Source organism: Miniopterus schreibersii, assembly GCF_964146895.1.
Source record: "Miniopterus schreibersii genome assembly, chromosome: 2".
Classification (NCBI taxonomy): Eukaryota; Metazoa; Chordata; class Mammalia; order Chiroptera; family Miniopteridae; genus Miniopterus; species Miniopterus schreibersii.
In genome coordinates, this window is record NC_138102.1 from 109,772,269 (window position 1) to 109,794,686 (window position 22,418).

Below are 22,418 nucleotides of genomic sequence, written 5' to 3' on the forward strand. Positions count from 1 at the left end.
AGTCCCCAGTGCCCACTTTGATAGAATGAAAAACCACTTCCTCAACTCTGCTCCCAATGGAAACTCAAAGTATTTTAAATTTGAGAGGATATGTTAAGTCCCGCATCCTACATTCTTCAATAGCAGCAACAATACAAACCCTCACTAATGTCAGAAACTGCCCTGCACAGAAAGAGATCCCTGGGTATTTTTCTTGGCTCTGTTGAGGATAATTTAGGCAAGTATACACCTTAACGTTTTTGTTCAGCGGTCTATAAAATGGAGCTACCAATAACTCGTAACCAGCATCATGTACCCGCCACCAAGTAAACCAGTGACACCCCCTCCTGACCCACCCCCACACCAGGAGAAAAGCACTGGGCCCAGCTGACTGAAATCCCATAGAGCACAACACTAATTAAGGTACCTATACTTTTCCGGTTGAAGCAGCAATAAAAATGCTGAGGGTTCCTTTTATAGCCTGCTCTAACTTGTTTGTCTGGATCAATGTAGAAATAGCAGCAATTTGCTCTTCGTAGTTCTCCAGGAATAAAAAGGGCTAGGATATTCCTGGAATGCCTCCTCACTCACAAATCAGAAGGTATACCTCCTGTGATCACTGCACTTTGCTCATCTAGTCTGAGTGAGGATTAAATGAGATAATGCATGTAAAGTGCTGAGTAAGAACCTGGCACACAATAAACTCAGAAGTAAATATTACTAATTGGAAAAAAAACAAAAAACAAGACAAAATAAAACAAAAAAACAAAAAAGAGAGCGACTGTCTCCTAATGTTTATCAACGTACTTGAAATAGGGAAGATTGAAATGTGAGGCAATAATGGTTCCGCAGCACACTCAAGATGTTTTGCTGTCCTCTGGTTTTCTCATCATTAGTCACTTGCTAGCAATAGTACAGAACTTTCCACAGTTCCACGGGTACTCACACCCCACGACTGTGTCCAACTCTCAATGACTGAGAAATAACTGAGTGTCTGAAACAATGAGAACAGAAGTGCGAAAGACCTTAAAGAAATCCCACAAAGCCCCTTGGCAGTGGCCATGTGGAAGTTTTGCCAGAGAAGTCAAACATCCCATCCCGGACAACCGCTTTCGGTGGAGAAAAAGGGTAAGTAATGCACAGAACCTGAACATCTTAATGAAAAGTTTAACTCCCGATCATAGACCAGACCCTAAAAGTACGGCTGTTCTTTAACTTTTAGGCTACAAATTAATTCTTCCTAAGGGACACCTAGCAATCTTTCATGTTTGGCTCTGCTGTTTGAATACACAAGCAGAACTTCATGAAAATATTTAAGCACCTTTTGCTATAATTTATAAGCATAAATTATATGTTTCTGTCTTAGCATAATTCAGATGGGATACACACGATACACTAGGTTTGCCTTCCCAATAAAATACCATTATATGTAGCTATGCAGAAGAATTTTTTTAAGATGGCAAATGAATAATGTCTGGACACCAAGAGATGGTATATTTGCAACAGTCATGAGCCTATGTAGCAAAAAAATAAATGGCCATAAACTTTTTTTATTATGTATTATGCCTACTCAACCTCTAAAAACTAGGATATATCAGTTTTTGTAGTTTCTAAACCATGTTTTTGGAAATACAAAGGACATTAGTGTTATGCCTGTTCAACTCGTAAAAGGGCCACTTGGCAAGTCTTGTAGTTTCTAAACCATGCTTTCCAAAACACAGGACAAATATGACCCATAGCTTCAGGGAAGGGCAAGCAATGTTCTACCTCTTGCTGAATATTTGGCTTATTCCACTTGACATAAACTTTTATGGCAACCTCCTATTACCAAGAAAGTGTATGTTTTCTATGATTCAAAGTAATATAAGCGCAACTTGTAAAAGCCAGGGTTTTTTTTTTATTTAATACATTCTAATCAAATAGTAACAGCAGTAAATAAACACTTTGAAAAACAGGCAGGTATCCCCCTATATCTGGAAGAAAATTAAGTCAAAGTTTTCTACATGGTAGAAGGGAGACAACTGCTGATGTCCATAGTTAGACAATTCAAGGACAACTTGGAAATTTCTAAAGCCATTTCCAAAAAAATCCATGGCAACAGGTTGGGACACAGCTACTTCAAAGGGTAAAATGTCTGTATCTACATGGTTTTATTAACCAGGACTGGGTTGCACCTATATAGCATGACATTCTTGTCTTTAGCCTTAAAGGAAAAGACAAAGTCTTTTCCATTTGCACCAGTTTGAAATATTTCTGAAGTAAGGCTCCCTTAAAATGGATTACTACAGTACTCATTCACATGAGAGTTCATACATGTAGTAAAAAGACAAATACAGGATTTCGTGGTCACTTTTTTTGGTTGACTTGGTTAATTGCATAAAATGAAGGATAAATACTCACAAGCATATCTGACCAACAAAATCTCTAGGTACATTAGAATGCAAAATATAACATGTCCAAAATAGACTCGGATCACCAGGCATATAAAATGGAAGTTAAGCCTGTCTCAGTTTCCTTCGCCTTCTTCAGGACTCCTTCGTGGAGTTCTTTCTCTACTACTGGTGCTTGGACCTTCGACCAAAAAGAAAGGAACCTCAGAAAGGCAACGCACTCTGACAAAAATGTTACTTCAGCCTTTACTTGGGACATTTACTTTTTGACTCAAAAGGATCAGCTGGTCTTAGCCTTAGGAAGGGAAGCATTACTCAGGTGAAAATATCGTGACCTAGCTACCTCATCACACATGTAAGTTAGATTGGTTCAGCTGTTCTTAGAATTCCGTGTAGTTATCCAGAGCAGTCACTCAAGTTTTGGTTCTCTTTTACATAGCTGCATTCGGAGATATTCTATATGAGGCATGTTTAGAAAAAGAGAAACACTTATACCTGGAATTTATATTCTTCCAAGTAATCTTTTAGTCTTGTTGGCAAAGGCAGTCCCCAGATGGCACCGGTGCGTTTGTTAATGGTGAGTCTGCAGAGATGCTGCAGAGGTGGTGCTGATGTGTAGAGCGGTTTAGTCAGATAAAGGTGAACAGTGCCGTTCCGGGGGGCTTCTGGGCCCGTCCGCTTATCCTTGCACATCTGAACATAGTAGTCTATCAGATGAACCACACTGTCAAACTGTTTAAGCTTGGACTTGACACATATGATAGAGTCCAATCTGAATTTCCCATCTTGATACTCGATTCGGAGATTAGTTGGTCCAGCTGATGTTTTAACAGATATTGTTAGTAGGTAGTCTGAATGCGAACTATCTCTGATCAAGAAAGTTCCTTCTGGTGCCTCTTTTAATTTCTCTTTGGCTTCATTAACAGTCATATTTCCCCAGTACCAACCTGGGGTTTTGTTCAAAAAGAAAAAGAAAAGAGGGTAAAATTGTTATTATAAAGAATTTTTTAAATGGGGCAAGTACTTGACAACATTTTTTTTCTAGCTCTAAAAAGAACTGTGTGAGTGAAAGTTTACTAGAGACTACCACAAATACTTTCAATAGAAATTTAATGAAAATGTAGGTCCATGTTATTTTATGAACACAAGGTGTGAGGCAGTTTTTTTTAAAAGTAATTTTCTGTAGCTATTCTTTAAAGTATCTAGATTTTCTCCTAATGAAACAAAAGAATATTTACAATATGACACGCTGGCTGACAAAGCGTGGTGCTTCCAGCACCACTCAAGATTTAAAGTAAATTAGAAATAAATGAGAAGTTAAAAATAAAATTCATGCCCTTAAAAATGTGTAAAACTGAACTCCAGTAATTCCAATAGAGAAAAAACAGAAGCAACTTTTTGGATGGTTGGTGTTCCCCTACTCTCCCCCAAATCTGTCAGTGGCTGCATCTCTGTTCAAAGCCCTAGAAAGCACTGCTATTTACTTGCTTTAAAAACGCAGTTCTAGGTACAATAGCTTCTGTTTACCTCCTCAATTACAACTACCTTATCAGTCACTGAGAAATGAGGGAAACCCCAATGAATAATTAGTACTTCAAGCTTGCAATATTTTGGACTTTGCCCTAACTCAAATCCAATCCCAACCGTCCATGGGTCTCCCAGCATTCTCGATTTGGTCTGCCTTGTGCACCATCTCCCGGGCTCATCCCGTCTGCAAAAATGACCTAGAGACATTCTGAATTTTAGAAGTGTGAACAATATGGCCCCCTAAAAAAGTTGCTCGGATCCCCTAAGTCAATCTCTCCAAGCTGAGGGGAAAAGCCCATGGCCCGCACGTAAAGACCACAACCTAAAGTGAGGAAACAGTCCCCTCTTCCTAGAGCTACCAAAACTTAAACTTTGCCCCAAACGTAAGCTTTTGGGATCCAGAGATATAATCCTGCATGGTTCGCCAGAATCGTTTTTCACTCCTTTCTCCAGAAGCCGAGACAACTGCCAGCCGCGCAAGGCGCAGGGCGGCGCTGGAAAGACCCCCTGCAGGTGGAGCGCGGCGGGGGTTCGGGGACCGCGCTCCTCCAGGTTCCTCGGCAGCCGCCCGGGCGGCAATCTGTCGGTCCCTGGCCTTGGCCGCCAAGATCCGGGCGGCAGCGGCGGCTCCACCCGGGAGCCGGATGCAGCAGAAGCTGCCGCAGCGCTGCGCCCACTCGCCGCCTTGCACCCCGCGGAGAGTAAGGCGCCAGGCACTTTCTCCAGCTAGGGTTCGAGCCCGAGCGCCCACCCCTGAGCGCGCGGAGAACAGTTAAAGGTTCCAGCGCCCTAAGGGGCAATTTCCGAGGAGCCCTTCTCGAGCCCTCCTCCAGGCCGGAGTCTCTCCAGAGCCACTTTCCTTTCTCATTCCCAAGGATCCAGGCTGGTGAGGGCATCCTCCCCGCCGTCCCGGCTCTGAGGCGGGGATGGGAAGTGAGGGGACGTTTTTCCATCTCATTCTTTGCTCCCTAGCCCGTCCCCACCTCCCGGCCGCGTCTTGGCGCAGGCGCCCCCTCGCGCGCGGCTGCCATTCCGCTCCCTACCTGTTTGACTGAGCTCCCGCAAGGCCTTCGCCAGGCGCGCTGCCTCCGGGGACGACTCCTCCGAGGACCCCGCCGTCCCCCACTGGCTCCGCGTCCCTTCCGCGCCATTCCCGGAGGGCTCAAGGCACCGCAGGGTCATGGGCAAAGGGTGACCGCGGCGAACACAGGTGGCCGCCGGAGCTGGGGTCAGAGAGGGGCACGCGTCCTTCCTGGAAGTCAGTGGGAACCCCAAAACGCGTCCCTGCGGAGTATCCAAAATGGTGGTGGAGGGGGAGGGGGTGGGGAGCTGCTGGTTCTTCCTCCCCAGATCCTGGCGGACAGATGGCACAGTCCCCCGCAGGCGCGGTCACCCACAGTTTGCCTGCAGAGAGAAAGTGCAGGGTTGGGTCAGTCCGAACTAGACCCCTGGCCGAGGTGTGGGTGGGGAGACAGCGACGTGGAAAATCCCGGGGACTCCTGCGCGTCTGTGCTCCTGCACCATTTAACCCCAAGCATCCAGTCACTGCCCAGGCCCAGCTCCAAAGACAGGAGCACAGAGAGAGCAGAGATCTGAGACGCCAGAGTTGGCGAAAGGGAGGGGGCGCGCGGGGTGGGGCGGGAGAGACAGGATGAGGGTGGGGAGCCGGGTGTCTTCCCGCCCAGGGCAGCTCGCTGAAATCGCAGCTAGCAGAATGGAAGAGCAAAGAGTAACCTGCAGGCACAGTGGTAAAATATGCCCTAGTCAAGGGCAAGTGGAAAAACTGTTTAAAGGCGAGAAAGGGAGAGCTCCCCAAATTGCAACTCCTATCTCACACTCCGCACAGCCCGGGGAGCCCCGGGAGAAAGTGCCGGGCGCAAACCGGGTTCCCCACCCCATGGCGCCGCGGAGCTCCTGGGGCTGGAGCCACCAGCCCGGGGCGCCGAGGGGCGCGAAGAGCTGTCTCCCCGGCCCGGAGGCTGTCTCGCTCCCCTCCCCGAGCGTCGGGCAGGGGTGGGGGGGCGCCGCCGGGAGCCGCGGCGGCCCCTCCCGGGGCCAGGCGGCTGCTGGTGCCGCCACGGGCGCTGTCGAGGAATCGACCGAGCGCGCAGCCTTCGCGGGGATTCGGAGCCCGGGCCCGAGCCGGGGCCGAGCCGGCGGCAGCGGAGCCGCGGGACCTGCAACACAACCAAAGCGGAGCCCTTACCTCGGCCTCGACCGCCGTCTCCGCACCCGGCAGCCGCCCCAGCGGACCTGGGGCGGGGAAGCCGAGGGGCCCGGAAAGGAGGGGTATCGGCCCTAGTTTCCCCTGCTGACTTTTAATTTGGGAACGGGATGCCTGGGGATGCCACGAGACCGGCGCTCCGCCGCGGCGGCCGGAGTTCTCAGCGCAGAGGGCAAACAAAAGCCCGGGGGATATTCGCCTGGAACCCCCCGGGCGCCAACACCCGCTTCGGGGCTCGCACCCCCTCCCCCACCCCGGGCAGCTGCTGGGTTTCCCTCCGGCTGCGACCAAGGAGGTGGGAAGGACAGAGGGAGGAGTAAGGAGCCAGGGCGGGAGGCAGGAGGGCGGGGAGGAGCGGGAGATCAGGTTATTAGGATTATTAATTTGGATGGCAGTTTAGGAGAAAAAAACTCTGGAGACTTCCCGACGCCGGGAAGGAACCGGAGAAAGCCTGCAGCAGCACCGGGCAGCGGGGCAGAACCGCGGCTCGGACTCTTCCCCTGGCGGCTCCAAGCTGCGGAAGCCAAGGCCGCCCCGCGCTCGCGGCGGCGCCCGGGTGCCCTCCCCGGCGACCCTCCTGGGGCGGAGCCTTCGCACTCCCCGGACCAGTACCTGCCACTAGCCTCGGCCCGAGCCCCTCCGGCGCCCCGACCGCGGGCACAGAGGATGCTGAGGCGGCGCGCCCGGAGCCCCGGCGCGCACAGTCCGCGGCCCGCGCAGCGCCGGTGGCGGCGGGCGAGGATGCTCATGCTTCACGCGAAGCCCAAGGCCCGCGAGCCGCGGCGGCTGCGGCGGCGAGACTTGGCAAGAGTTAAACGTCCGTCCTCGGAGCGAAGTGTGCGAGCGACTTCCCAGCCCGACGCGCCTCCCAAGCTCCCCGCCTCCCCCCAGGTCCGCGCTCCGAGAGCGCCCCGCCCGACTGCAGCGGAGGCCGCTTTCCAGGAACTTTCCAGGAATTCGCCCCACGTGACCGCGGCCCAGGCTACTGCTTTAAAAAGGCTGGAGCGCTACTGCGCAGGCTTCATGGGAGGCGGGCTCTGAGCCCCCGGGGGCCGGGCCGGGCGGGGTGGCTGCCTGGGAACCCGCCCTCCTCTGACCCCCACACTCCCGATTGTCCGGAGACGCGCAGGAAAACACCCGGGCCACCATCGTCCCCATTTCGCGACCTAAGCCTGTCCCCTAGCCGCGCCAGGGGTGCGCCGGGGTCGAGCGAATAACCGACATCCTCGGCCCGCGGCGGGGGCTCCTCTTTCCCACCCCCTCCGCCCCTTCACGCGACACTCCAGGCCGCACATTTTGGGAGCGGCGCCCGAGAGAGACCCGAGGTCCTCGAAAAGGCCCCTCCCGCTCGCAGACGCTTGAATGGAGCGGGGGAGGGCCCCTTCCAGCCCTACCCGGGGTGCCCACGCCCGCCAGCCGGAGGGAGCGGGCCGGAGGCGGTGCCCTCGGATCCGGTCCTAGAAGGCAGCCAGCGGCCGGAGAGCGCCTCCCGGGGCGGTGCTGGCCGCTCTCAGTTCCCTCCCACCCGCCGTGCTACTCGCCGTTCGCGGCACCGGCTCGCCCGGCTCCTCCCCTCCTCTCCGCTCCACGGTCTCTTTCCCGCTGCCTGGCAGCCTCCGCTCACCTGAGCAGACCGCCCACGGGACCCTCCGACCCGGGCGCCTGGGTGGTGCTGGGCGATGGGCCTCGGTGCCTGCGGTCTGGAGAGCGCGTGTCTCTGCGATTTCCTGCGGGGCTGGCGCCCTGGGACCGGCAATTCGGGAAGATCCCGTCCCTTCTTCCCCGCTCCGGGACCCTTCACCTCCTCCCACTCGGTTGGAGGTCACCTGGCCTCAGTTGGAACTCATCTCCTCGCCAGCACGCCCGCCCCCAAAATGTGACCTACTTTTCAAAACCATTAACATTCACGGGAAAACCGGATCCAAAATTTCGATAACCATTTTTCTTTGAAATACCATTGTATTGCATCACTGCTTAAAAGCTTGAAAGGTCAATGACCACTTTGAGTTGAAGCGGTGAAGTTGGGCGCGGAAGGGGGAGGAGGCGCGGGGAGGCGCGGCTCGCAAACCTGGCCTGGTGCCCCCCCTGCTGGCTCCGGGAGGAAGCGCGAACCCGCTCCCCGCCTTCCCCGCCGGGAGTCGGCGTTGGCGGCTTTCTCGTTTATTACTGCTTTTGAGTAAATGACTATGCAAATGTAGGCGGGTGAGCCCGGGAGGGTGGGGCATTCCCAGCTAACAAAGGGCTTTCTCCAAGATGGAGTCGTGCGCACCGAGCCCGGTTTTGTTTCTCATAGGGTCTTTGATGCGCAGGGCAGAGCTAACTGAACCCTGGTTAAACCCCCTGTGAAGCAGCGGCAGAGCCCGACCCGGTTGCTCAGCGGTTAGAGCGTCAGCCCTCGGCCCGAAGAGGCCCGGATTGGATTCCACACTCGGCTCCCACGCCCGCCCAGTCGGGGTACGTGCAGGAGGCAACCAATCTCTCCCTCTCCCCCTCTCCACTCTCTGAAAAGCAATGGGAAAACTCGGTGAGGGTTAAAAATAAAGTAGCTGCAGACTTGCACGGGTCGCTTTCTGTCTTTAAACCCTCAGCCTTCTCTATAAAATTAAGAGGCTGGACTCAGTCCCCTGCGAGGACCTGGGGTAAATGAACAAATCAGGTTCCATGTAGTTGTGCGCAGTCAGACCCAGAACCTTTAAGAACCACTGCATCTACTAGGGTTCACTGTGTTCTAAATTATTCCATATGGCTTCTTCCTCGGTAGAGAATCCCAGAGGCAGGGTGTACTCACTCTTCTGTAGTTTAAATTAAAAGGTAATTTAAAATTTTTTTAAGGTAAAATAAATTTATATTTAATTGCCAGTTGAAATGAATCTGCCAGCAACCCTTCTTAATGTGCTTTCCTGTTGCCTCCTAACGCATGCTTTCCCCTCTTTTCCACATGCTGTTCTGTCTTCCTGGAGTGCCCTTCCCCAGATTGCACACATGGCCAGCTCTTATCATTCAGGTCCCAGTTCAAAGTCACCTCCACAGAGAGTCATTGTACACAAAGTTTACAATAAACACAACACTAGCTATAGGAGCACCAAACTGTACCAAAGCAGGACTTTTGATTTTTGTTTCTGAAATGTTTCTCTGCAAAACCCAGCACTTTGTTGGCCTTTTTAATCCACAAGGAACACATATGGGAACCTCTTAGGAAAAATGTTTATGGGATCATATTAAGTGAAAAAATTAAAATATGAAATTGTACCTATTTCAAGCTATTACAACATTATAAAATTATGTTTGCATGTGGGCAAAACCAGAAGGAAATGTGGAGAAATGAAAGCAGCTTTTTTTAGGGTGGCAGGATATGGGTGAATTTTTAAGTTTTGATTTTTCTTAATACTGTTCTAGTATTTTTGATATAGTCATCATGTTCCCAAAATTGTACCTAGGCCAGCGTCTTCACTTACTCTAAGGGAACAGAGTGTAGTTTGTAGAGCTTATAACTCCAGTCCTGATGGACCTCTGTCCTGAACTCCAGACCCACCACTCAGCATCACTTTTGAATGTCGAATAGGCATCTCCAGTTTAATATGCCCCAAACTGAGTCCTAATAACCCCTTAAAACAGCACCCCTTAAAAACAAAAACCATTCCTCCTTCAATCACCCCTATCTCTGAAAATGTTCATTCCTGTCTTCAGTTGCTCAGGCCAAAAACCTTAGAGTCATCCTTGATCGCTCTTTGTTACACGTCTCGCCTCTCAGCCAATCTTTTGACTAACTTCACGATATACCCAGAATTGAAGCACTTGCCACATGACTACCCACCAGTCCAAGCCACCCTATTTCTGCCTGACTTACTGCTGCAGCTGCCTTCCTGGCATCCATGTACCCCTCACAGACTCTCCTGACAGAGCAGTGACAGTGATCCTGTTTAAACTAAGTCATGTCATGTCCCTCCTCTGCTCTGACCCAAATGACTGCATCACACCAGAGTAAAAGACAAAATCCTAAGTGCCACTAGCAAATCCTAAAAGCCACCTACAAGATCCAGTCCCATTTGCCTCTGATCTCATCTCTTCCTGCTCTGTTCTTTGATCACTCTGGGCAGGTCACACTGGACTCCTTGCTATTCCTAGAACATGCTGCTCTTTCAACTTCCTCAGGGCCTTTATCTATGCTGTTTCCTCTACATATCATGTTCTTCCTTTCAGATATCTGCATGGTTTACTCCCTGGCTGCCTCAGCTTCTTTATCAGTGTCACCTTCTTAGTGGGGCCTTGCCTGATCACCCTATTCAGAAACGACCCTCCCACAAACACTCCTCTCTCTTCCCTGGTGTAGTGTTTTCCTTAACACTGATCACTATCTAACCTAGTTTATATTTTATTTATTGGTCTGTTTTTCTGTCTTTCTCCCCCACTAGAATGTAGGCTTCATGGGAACGTGTATTTGTCTTTGCATTGCTCACAGTTGTGTCTTAGCACCTTGAATAGTTCCCAGCATGTGGTAGGCAATCCACATAATTGTTGAATGAATGGATGGATGGATGGATGGATGGATGGATGGATGGATGTCTTAGCAGCATAGCTTAAAGTTAAACTGCCTAGACATGAATCTTTACTCTGCCACTGCTTGCTACATATTGACCTTTGGCAAATAATTCAGCCTCTTACATAGATAATAATGGAAATTACCTTATAGAGCTGTTGTGAGAATTAAATGAGATAATCTATGAAAAATGCTTTGGTACTCAACAAATAATAAAGATGAGCTGTTATTTCAACTATCACCCTTTTACTCTCAGTGAGTTTGGACTTTTCTCCCTGTAGGTAGGATTATCATGTATGTGTCTGTATGAAGCCCAAGAGACACCCTCCCGAGACTACCTGAGAGCCTCTTGTAGTTCATTCCCTGGAACTCGTCTTCAGGTTTAAATTTGTAGGGTTGAAAAGTGATTCCATTTGTTTCTAGATGTTCAGAAACATATCTGTTCTGTCCAAGGGGTCAGCAGATGCACGGCTGCAGTGGTGAACTGTCCTTCTGCGTGACGAGGGAAGGGAGAGTGACTTTTACAAAGCTGGAGGGTTTCTTCTGTTGCCTGCATTGAGAAATTGCCGAGCCTTAAAAATCCCCTCTATGTGCCAAACCAGAACTGGACATTCTTGGCTTTGCAATGCAGATGTTCTAATACTGGGGTTGACAAGTACTCCGCACTGGGCTTCTGCTGAGTTACAGAAAGAGTTTGTTTTTGTCTTGGGGATGAGGGAGCTATAGGAGGATCCTTGGCTGTGTGTCTGAAGCACTTGTGGGCAAAAGGTGTGCTCCTAAGTGACCACCATCACTTCCTTTTAGAGTTTGACACACACACACACACACACACACACGTACGATTCTCAGACTCCCAGTGATTCTAGGACCCACTCTTCTGGGGAGCATGTGATCCATGGACACAGGGGTCTGTCCAGTATCACAGCCCAAGAAATATTTTCTAGGGTTTGATGTAAGCGCTGCAAGAGAAACAATCCCTTCCCTTCTGAGACGATGAGTAGTAATGACCATGTAAGCCAGCTCCTGTACCACTTGGAGAGGGCCCATCAAAGAAGGAAGAAAAGAGAAAAAAGCAGTTCAAGGTGGAAGGGGGGTTCCTGAGCACCTGAATCCGACATACCTGGAGCTGTGCTACCCACAGGCTTCTCAGATGCGGGGGATAATGAGTCCCCCCCCCCAGTTTGATTTGGATTTCTATAATTTACCATCAGAGACACTCTCATGGGGTGCAGTGGGTTGGATGTGGAGGGACCCGTGGGATGGAGGGGAATAGAGAATTGAGAAGACAAAGAAGAGAGACACCTTCCTTCTCCTTTAATGAACATCTCCTACTCTTCCTCTGGTACTTCCCTGTACCAAGTCCCTTTCACAACGTCCTTGCTCCAGCCCCATGAAGGAGGACACTTCCCAGTGGACAAAGGAGGAGGAAGGGGAGCCGAAGCCCTGGCTTCTCTGCTCTGGGGCAGGGATGGAGGAGCCGGGCAGATCGCTTTCCCCTAGACTATTGGGACCCAGGAATATGGGAGATGGCCATGCCCTTCGTCTTTCCTCTCACAAGAGCTGAGGAGAATCACGTTCTAGGACAGTGGTTGTTAATGTTAAGTCACAGATCTCTCAGAAACTCTGGTAAAATCTATGCACCAGAGTTCGCAAACCACCTGCCTATGGGCCATATATAACCCCCCATCCCCACCTATGGTTGGTATGCCAGGATTCTAAAAAATGTGAACCAAATTAAAAACCGAAAGGTTTCATCCCCATGGAGATCCAGGTTTCTGCTTTCTCTTAACCAGCCCTAGGACCTGTCAACGCTGGGTCCCATTCCCTCGACGTGTGATCAGCTGAAGCAGCCCTGTTGGAAGGCACATCCAAGGCCACAGTCCTCACCATCCTCGTGGGCTCCCCAACACTGAACACTACTTGCCATTTGTTGTCATCTTTGCATTGTTGTTTTTCTTATGGTGGAGAAGCATTTCTCTGGACCAAAGTCTGGACCAGAAGCGAGGAAATAAAAGACCCAAAATACTGAATATTTTAAGACAAATGGAAAGAACTTCTTTCTCTGCGGAAATGAAACATATTTCCCTGTGTTTAACAGGCAAAGGGTGTTTGGGTTCTCTCACCTGACCTCTTTCATCTTTCTATACTCTGGCCCTGTAGGCATTAGTGTGCAGACTCCATCTAAGACTTCATGCAGAAAAATGTTCTGGAGGCACAGGCTTGGGGGCTAATTGACAACCTGAAGCCTGCCTCTGAGTCCCCAGGGGCCTGCTGGCCTGAGGTGAGGTCCTAAGGGTGGATGGCCTCCATTAGTACTGAGCGATGAACGCGTGCCTGCAGCGGTGTATGGGGCTCTCTTTTTTGGAACTGGTCTATCTGGACAGAATACCATCAGTCATAAGACTTTGGTGTTGCATTTCACTTGTGTGGAATAATTTTCTTTATCCCCTTTCTCCTCCCTCATGATGCTCGAACCCGCTGGCCTCCTTGTTTCTCAAACACATCAAGCCTGTCTCAGGGCCTTTGTTCCTGTTCTCTCTGAAATGCTCTTTCCCCAATATTCTGATTACATCACTCCCTCACCTCATTCACGTCTTTGCTCAGAAAGCCCCCCAATTCTTATCAGTGACTGTTTCTTTCCCCTGCTTTACTTTTTGTTCCAGCACTTAGCACTACCTGACATTATAATGATTTTTTATTTGTCATTTGTTTGATCCCTCTCTCTCCCTGGAATGTAAGCAAGGACTTTATCTGTCATATTTTCTACTCTATCTGCAGTGCCTACAAAGCTCCTGGCCCATAGTAGGTACTCATTATTAAATTATTGAATGAGTGAATGCATCTACAAGTGAGGAACGTGAAACACTTTTACTATCTTCTTTCTGGCCTGGATCCGTTTAACTCTCGTCTCCCCTTGCCCGGTTGTGCTTCTCAAGATAATCTATGGCTTAGCCTTCAGACTGTGGTCTGCCTGCTACCAAGAGAAGCTTGGCTCTCTTGGAGTTTCTCCTCAACCTGCATAAGCCTGGCCTCACAACTGCAGTACCTAGTACAGAGCATGTGAGAGACTCAACAAACATTCATGAGTACTTAAAATGTACCACGCCTTGTGGGCAAATATAGCTCAGCCCACTCCTAAGGAGATCTCAGTCTAGTGAAAGAGACACCATAAGCAAAGGATTCTAACAAAGGGTAAAAATTCGTGGAGGAATGCACAGAGTGATTTTGCAAACCACTGGAAAGCACCACTACAGCCATCTTGGAAAAGCCAGAAAAGCTTTATAAAAGAGGACACCTTGATCAAGCCCCTTAGCTTCTCTGGATTCTTGTTTTCTCATGAAAAATTTGGATTCGATGAGCTGTTATGTTTCCTTCTCATTCAAATCACCTTCCAAGCTCTGTTCCATGACCTCTCAAAGAGCAATTGATGGTGTTATTAGACCTAAGCCTGGGCAGCTTCTAGGTATGTTTGATTTTCCAGAGAAGTTCACAGAGTTCAAGGCCTGGTGTGATGACGTGGTAAGCAGAGTAGGCAGAAGAAATACCTATTAGTAAATAACAAACACCACTCCTGGCTTAGTCATGGAATTCTGAGAAGCAACAGCACCCAGTGAACCAACCTAGAAACTGGCAATCATGGATGAGACTAACTTTAACCAAAGGCATGTGGCACAGCTACAGAAGGCAAGCTGTAAACAGAGACAGTAGCCACCTCCTAATATACATTCCATGGGGAAAGGCCGCTGATCACACATACAGGCCTTTTTGCTGTCCTGGCACGTTAAAATTGTAATGGCCATGTCCTACCGTGAAAGAGAGAGTATAATATCATCAGTGTGCCTTTAAATGATGTTTTTAATCTCTCTTCGCCAATATGTTATAGCATATACCTGATTTTATTCTTATAACAACCCTTTGAGGATGGTAGAAAAGAATACCTACTTTACATGTAAGTAACTTAAGCCAAAGTAGAGTAAGTAGGTTATTGTGTACTTGTAAACAAGTTGTCTTTAGGAAAGCAGTATAAGATTTAATGTGGACAAAGAAAAAACTTTAAGCGGAAAAGTAGGTTGGAGGGTAAGTTACTTTTAAAGTAGGTCATTCAAATTATTGACAGTGCTATTCCAACACATGTGGCTGCACCATTTCCAAAGGTTATCTACTGTTGTAGATATTTAAACATAAGCTGGGGAGGTGAACTCTCCCCCCCAAGCCTCCCTCCCACTTCTTCCCCCGCAGGCACACATCCCCTGAACTCTAAGGGACCCCACCGGACTTGCAACCAGGGCAGTAATGGGCAGCAGCAGTTTTCCCAGACAAACCTCCTGAACTTGTCCCCAAGTTCCCTTTTCTCTGACTTCTTAGTGAGCTAAAGCAGGCTACCCTAGGCTCATTTCCCCAGCCCTTTCTTGTTTCCCTGTTCCCAGCTTTAATAAACATCCTCTAAAATTCAAAACAAACAAAACAAAACAAAACAAAAAAAACAAACCTGAAAACAAAAACCACATAAGCTGGGGACAAAGAATTGAGGGGAAAGTGGGTTCTTTCTGTTTTGTATTAAAATACTCCCAATCAAGAAATCTTTACATTTCAGTATGTGCCAATAATTCTAAAACAAACACTAAAGTAAAGTCTTATTTCTTATGAAATACAAAGGAAAATCCATTTAGAAAGAACTGAGCATTATGCTGCTAAGTTCTGCCATTTTCCCTTTGGCTTTTCCAATGCTGGCTTGGAAGGAGCTTTTTGTTGCAAATTCCCCTCTATTACCCTCTCATTTAAAAAACCCGTACTTAAAAAAGAAAAATTTGTCTGACAAAGTCATCAGGCATATCTTGTCTTTCTCAACATAATATTTTTTAGCCCAAGGTCCACAGTGCCTTCCACTCTGCCACAAGGACCAAGTTTCCTCTGCCACATGTTCATTGTCAACCACATTAATCGTATTGTAACATGTTGGTCACAGCCATTAAATAGACACTAAAAGATGGCACACTAAATAAAAATGGTATGAATAAATAAATAAGATACCCCTGATGGCAACTGGGAAATCAGAAGACAATTAGGACATGCAAGCATCTCACACAAAGACTAGCGCAAAAGACTAAGCCACCAGCTGCCGAAACTCACTCAAGAAGAAATGGACACTTTGTATAGATCTTTTTCTATTAAATACATAGACTTCAGATTCAGAAGGCTTTCCTGATGAATTTTATCAAACAATTAAGAAATAACACCTATTTTACACAAACTTTTCTGAAGAAATACAACTGGGAATCTTTTACAACTCATTTTAGAGGCCAACATTATCTGGATAGTAAAGTCAGATAAGACAGAAGAGAAAACTATAAAACCACTATCTCTCATGAGTATAGTCACAGAATAATAGCAAATTGAATTCAGATATATATAAAAAGCATAATATATCATGACCCACTTAGGTATATTCCAGGAAAGCAAGGATGGCTCAACATTTAAAATCAATCAGTTAGCCCGGCCAGGCGTGGCTCAGCGGTTGAGCGTCGACCTAGGATCCAGGCGACCAGGGTTCGATTCCCAGTCAGGGCACATGCCCGGGCTGCGGGCTCGATCCCCAGTCAGGGGCTTGCAGGAGGCAGCGGACCAACGACTCTCTCATCATTGATGTTTCTCTCTCTCCCTCTCCTTTCCTCTCTCTGAAATCAATAAAGACATATTTAAAAAAAAAAAATCAATCAGTTAAATTCAGCCTCAACAGACTAAAATAATAAAATCATATCATTATCTCAATACATGTAAAAACCCCATTTATAAAATTCAACATCCATCTATCATAAAAAATTTCAGCAAACTAGCAACGGAAGGAAACTTTCTCAGTTTGACAAACCTTATCAACAACAACAACAAAAAAACAGCTAACATCATTCTTAATGGTAAGGATTAAATACTTTCCCCCTAAGTTTGGGAACAAAGCAAAAACTTTTACAATATGAAAATAGCTCCACCAAATTTTGTCAACTGATTTTCAACAAAAGTGGCCAGGTAGTTCAATGGATAAAGGATAGTTTTTCAACAAATAGTGCTTCAACAATTGGACATCCATACCAAAAGAGTGAACCTTGGCCCTTAATTTATACCATACACAAAAATTAACTTGAAATGGATCATAGACCTAAATGTAAGAGACAAAGCTATAAAACTGAGAAAACATAAGAAAAATCTTGTTGTCTTGGGTGAGGCAAAGTTTTCTTAAATAGGACACAAACATCACAAACCATAAAAAAAAAATGTTGACACATTGGACTTCATCAAAATTAAAAATTTCTGCTCTTCAAAAGATAATGTTATGTGAATACCTCAATAAAGCTGTTAATAAAAAAGATAATGTTGAGAAAATGGGGGAGAAGCGACAGACTTGGAAAATTATTAGAAGATTCTATATCTGATAAGGGACTTGTATTCAGAATACTTACAAATGTTTAAAACTAAAAAGACTGACATTATGAAACATTGGTGAGCATATGGAGCAACTGAAACTCTCAGATTGCTGGTGAGAATGGAAAATGGTAAAACCACTTTAACAGCTTGGCAGTTTCTTATCAAGTTATACATACACTTATATGATCCAGCAATACCACTCATATGTCTACACAAAGACCTGTATGTGAATGTTTACAATAATTTTATTTATAATTTTATAAATATAATTTTATTTTATATTATTATAAAATAAATATAAATTTATTCTATAATATTTATAAATATTATAAATATAATTTTATTTATAATAACTAAAGATTGGAAACAGCCCAAATGTTCACCAATAAGTGAACAGATAAACAAATTGTGCTACATTCAGACCATGGAATAATACTCAACAACAACAAAAAGAACTACTGACACCTGCAACAATATGAATTAGTCTTAAAAGCAATTTGCTAAGTATGAGAAGCCAGACACGAAAGTCTACACATTGCAGGATCCCATGTATGTGACATTCTGGAAAACAGATCGGGTGCCAGGGCCTGGAGGTGGGTGAGGAGGGAGGCTGTAAAGGGGCGTGAAGGGGTTCTTGGAGTTGATAAAAATGTTTTATAGCTCGATTAAGGCAGCAGTTACGTGACTGTATGCAATCAACAAAACTCATTGAATTACACACTTTAAAAGGGTAAATTTTATTTTGTTAAATTATTCCCCAATAAACCTGACTCTTTAAAAGGTAAAACTAGGAAAGAACTACCTTGGAGAGGGACAAAGGGGGAAACTGAAATCTTACCTTGTTCAGGCTAAGACGTTAGTGTACATGGGAGACTCCTCCACTGAATGACCTTCCTTCCCACTAACCTACATTTTGGCGTTCGTATGGTGCTCACCCTGAGAAGACAAAAAAGGGAGGAGATGGTGATTTAAAACAACAACAACAACAACAACTCTACAGCTCAAAGTCCACTATTGCCAAAAGCCAGATCAAAATATTTGTAAGCACAGTGCCATTTGCCTTCACAAACCCACAGCTTGGCACTGGAGGGAGAATCTGAGTGTGAGAAAGGGGTGGGTAGATCACTGCACCCCATATTCCCTTGGGGATTGAGCTTCTAATCTGCAAAGGACATACACATATCTCTGAGGAGTAGAAAGTTCCAGGTGTTATTCAGAAAAGGACAGATACAGCCGAAGGATAGAAATTCAATTCTCACTGCCAACCTGACCCTTCAGGAGACAGTGGAGAGGCATCACTCTCCCTTCAGCACCTAGACCAACCAGGCTATGGTGTCCAGAAGCACAAGACTGCTGCATGGCCAGCCACAAAGGGCTGGCTCCTTTCCGTAAGGCTTTATTAAAGTCAGGCCACTGGCCTTGCTTGCTCCCCAGGGCTCACCTGGAAAGCACACAGTGTTCTCAAACTGGTGCAGGGAGGCCAAGGCTCAGAGAGAGTGTGAGGTTGAGATCCTCTGCAGTGGGTCTCAGCCTAGGGATCTCCCTGGGAGCTTAAAAGCATCAGTGCCTGGGTCCCACCCCCAGGGATCCTGATTTAATTAATTTGAGGGTGCACTACAGGCATCAGTGTTGGAAACACTGTACAGGTATTGCCACTGTGCAGCTGAGGTTGAGAACCACTGCGGCCCAGTTCGCTGGGTTCTGGGGGGCTCTTTGGGGACTCTTCCAATGCAGAGTAAACAACCCCATGGGGGCACCTCCATGATTCACAGTGGTGTGTCTTTGCCTTAGTAGCCATCCAGGAAAATCATCATGGTGTACAACATGCACACGAGAGAGCCACTATTAGGCAGGCTGAGAATGGGGTGTGGAGTCATTTTAGAAGGAGGCAGGAGGGGCACCGGGCCACAAGTCTGCACAGGCTGTGATAAAGAAATCAGGAAGAGGGAGCCTAGGGCCTTAGAGCAGCCGTGCTGGAGAGTGTTTTCACCTGTGTCCTGGCACCCAGCCTGCTGAGGGTGCCCAGTGTTTATGAGAGCTTTGCCTGGCCCGCCCTCTCTTCTCTGCCAGACAGACATAAGCTGCCAGCTCAAGTACAACCTCCTCACCTCAAATCAATTCTGCAAACATTTATGGAACATTTCTCTGATGGGCATGTAAGCTAGGAACCAGAGAGCACACAGTAAATAACTGCTGTTGTTGTTTGTAAGTACTCTTCTTAGAAGTTGACCTCGAGCAAGCTACTTGCTTCTTGGTATTTTAGTTTCATAACCTGTAAAATGTGATAATAATAAAGTCTATCTTGAAGGGTTGCTACAAAGCCTGAGTTAATACATCAAAACACTGAGCAGGATGCCTGGTATATATTAAGTACCTAACAAACATTAGCCCATATTATTAATATTATTATTAACATAATATAATATATAATGTAATATATTATCTTATATAATGTTATATTGTATAATAATATTAATACTTTAGCTACTCTAGTAAATGAGACTGATAAAGTCTTTGATCTTATGGAACTTACAGGCTCATGGAGAAAGCAAGCAATTATGATAGATTGGTATTAATATACCCAGTGGTGGAGGTGCTGTGGGAACATTCAGGAGGGCCCCCCAGTACCAGGCTTGGGAGATTATTAGAGATTTCCTAAGGGAAACAATGGCTTAGCTAAAACCTGAAAAATGATTAAGAGATTTTCAGATATGGGTGGGATTGTGGGGAGGAAGAACATTGCAGGTGGGGAAACTAGCAATGCGCAGTTGGGAGGTGAGAAAAGGGCTTGGCAGAGAAGAGGGGGACACAGGAGCGATGTTGTACAGGCCTGGTAAGCCATCATAAGGAGTTTGGACTTGATAAAAAATGGAGGAGATGCAGGGCCTGCCCTTGGTAGCTCTTAGTTAAGCGGGAGACATGGACATAAAATACTTTGTTATTATTACTTTTTAATTAAATTTATTGGTGTCACATTGGTAAATAAAATTATATGGGTTTCAGGTGTACAATACTATAATACATCATCTGTATATTGTATTGTGTGTTCACTACCCCAAGTCAAGTCTCCTTTATTATTCTTATTAATTATTTAATATAATGTAAGAACAGAGAGGAGGGGCCCCCAACCCTGCCTGTGGCAGAGAAGGAAGAGCTTATGGACAAGGCCAAGATGAAGCCCATGGACCTCGAGGACAGGAGTCACACGGGAACACTCCCTCTTCCTGAGAAGACCCTCTTCCTTTCTTCCCAGGTTCCTTTGGTGTATCATACCCTCACCAAGTCAGAAACTCTGGTGTGACCCCTGATGCCACTTTTCTCTCACCCATTATGTTCAAAAAATGGCTTCAATTGCTGCTTCCAAATCTGTTACCTCTAATTGCCCTTAGTGAGGGCTTTATCATTTGTCAAGGGATAATTTCAACAACTATGTCTACCTATCTCAGTTTGTCCTGATCAAATTCACCTTTCACATCTTGACTGCTGGAGTGATCTCTCCAACATGCAAATTCAGCCATGTCTCTCTCTAGGGCGAAACTTCCATTTCTACAGCAGCTTGCTCTTCCTGCATTTCTACCCACCCACAGAGCTACCGTGAACTAATAATAAATGTGTGTAAAATACCTTCGGCTTCTCTGAGGAAATGGAACAGTGCTATTTTATTATTTATTTGTTTATTTATTTATTTATTTATTTATGTATTTTTATTTTTTATTGAAGTATAATTGACTCATCATATTGTGTAAGTTTAAGGTGTACAGTGTATTGATTTCATACATTTATATTTTGCAACATGATTATCACCATAGCTTTAGCTAACATGTCTGTCACGTCACATAACTGTCATTTCTTTTTTGTGGTGAGAACATTTACGATCTAGTAAGAGTGCTATTTAAAAAATTGTTTTTTAAATCTTATAGTTGAGCCCAGCCGGGCGTGGCTCAGCGGTTGAGAGTCAACCTAGGATCCAGGCGATCGGGGTTCGATTCCTGTCAGGGCACATGCCCAGTTGCGGGCTTGATCAGTGGCTCTCTCATCATTGATGTTTCTATCTCTCTCTGTCCCTCTCCTTTCCTCTCTCTGAAATCAACAAAGATATATTTAATAATAATAAAAAAATCTTATAGTTGAGAATATTACAGATGTCCCCTCCCTTTTTTTCCCCCCCGCTTGCCCATGGCCTTCCCGCCCTGCCCCAGGCCTTCACCACCCTGTTATCTCTGTTCAGGGGAAATGCATATATGCAAATAAGTTCTTTGGTTAATCTCCTCCCTCACTCTTCCCTCTGAGATTCGTCAGTCTGTTCCATGTTTCTATGCCTCTGGATCTATTTTATTCATCAGTTTATTGTGATCATTAGATTCCACCCTATCCTTATACTTCTCTGGTTCCTTCTCCAAACTGAGGTGACAGCAGAGAGGAAATAGGCAGGAAACAATAGATAAAGGCATCAGACACAACATCCTGCACAAAAATAGCAGTAGTGATAACAATAATGATCCCTACTGTTAGTATTGTGGCTAACATTTATTGAGTATGGCCAATGTTCTTAGCTCTGTGCTAAGCACTCTCCAGATACCTTTCATTTTTTCTCTCACCCTGAGACAGTGAGGAACATTTTTTCTGCGAAGGGCCATTTGGATATTTATAACATCATTCATGGGCCATACAAAATTATCAATTTAAAAATTAGCCTGCTATATTTGGTCAGACATTTAATTAACTCACCCATAATGTGATTGCTGGAACTGCTTCTCTTTGGTGAGGTCTTGGCAGGGCCAGAGCAAATGATTTTGCTGGCCATATATACAGCACATGGGCCAGACGTTCTCCACCCCTGAGAGAAGAAAAGGAAAAGCCACACAGTAGAGCAATGCTTTGACTCTTTTTAAAAGAAAGATCAGTGGTTCTCAGAATCACCTAGAACTTACTAGAAATGCAACTATTCTCTAGCCAGAAAAAATTCATGGGCACACAACAAGTGTTTTCACACAGAGCCTACAGTTAAAGTTTAATTTTATCTTTGAATGAATGTTTCCTAAGGGAAGTCTGATTGGAACAAGTTGGGGGAGGGCTTGGAGCTGCGGCTCACACACAGTCCTGCCTCTGATTGCTTCCTGGGATTGATTCTAAGCTATCTCATTCCTGCACTCCCTGCCCCACAACTCCTGCCCCCTTCCACCTGAGGGTCAGCCAGATTGCCTTGATGAGGGAGGCTTGCATTTGCCATTGTCCTCTGCCTCTGGCCTGTGAACAAGTATGGGAGGCGTGGGTTGGATGTATGCCCCTTGATACTCAGGCCAGGGCAAGGTGGCAGCTGTCCCCATCCTAGGCTGGCAGTGCT

General features: G+C 46.4%; 1 protein-coding gene across 6 annotated transcripts; it reads right to left on the reverse strand.

Moving 5' to 3' along the window:
- Positions 1-1,853: 1,853 nt before the first annotated feature.
- SOCS2 (suppressor of cytokine signaling 2) lies at positions 1,854-21,928 on the reverse strand. 6 transcript variants are annotated; one of them, XM_081130913.1, is made up of 4 exons: positions 21,803-21,928; positions 17,913-18,010; positions 4,940-5,300; positions 1,854-3,316 (listed from the first exon to the last, which is right to left on the reverse strand). In XM_081130913.1, exons 3-4 carry the CDS (start codon positions 5,076-5,078, stop codon positions 2,859-2,861), a joined length of 597 nt encoding a protein of 198 aa, XP_080987039.1. In that variant the 5' UTR covers positions 5,079-5,300; positions 17,913-18,010; positions 21,803-21,928; the 3' UTR covers positions 1,854-2,858. The 6 variants fall into 6 exon arrangements, with proteins under 6 accessions (XP_080987039.1, XP_080987040.1, XP_080987044.1 ...); XM_081130914.1 differs by lacking the exon at positions 21,803-21,928 and adding an exon at positions 18,252-18,450 and having other exon boundaries at positions 17,913-18,004; XM_081130918.1 differs by lacking the exons at positions 17,913-18,010; positions 21,803-21,928 and adding an exon at positions 7,745-7,949.
- Positions 21,929-22,418: the final 490 nt, after the last annotated feature.

What these genes read in the sequence shown, in the direction of transcription:
- SOCS2 (XM_081130913.1), bottom strand. Translation starts at nt 5,078, where the DNA reads ATGACCCTGCGGTGCCTTGAGCCCTCCGGGAATGGCGCGGAAGGGACG. An exon ending in GCGGGAGCTCAGTCAAACAG is followed by an intron (nt 3,317 to 4,939) that starts GTAGGGAGCGGA and finishes ACAAAACCCCAG; the next exon opens with GTTGGTACTGGGGAAATATG.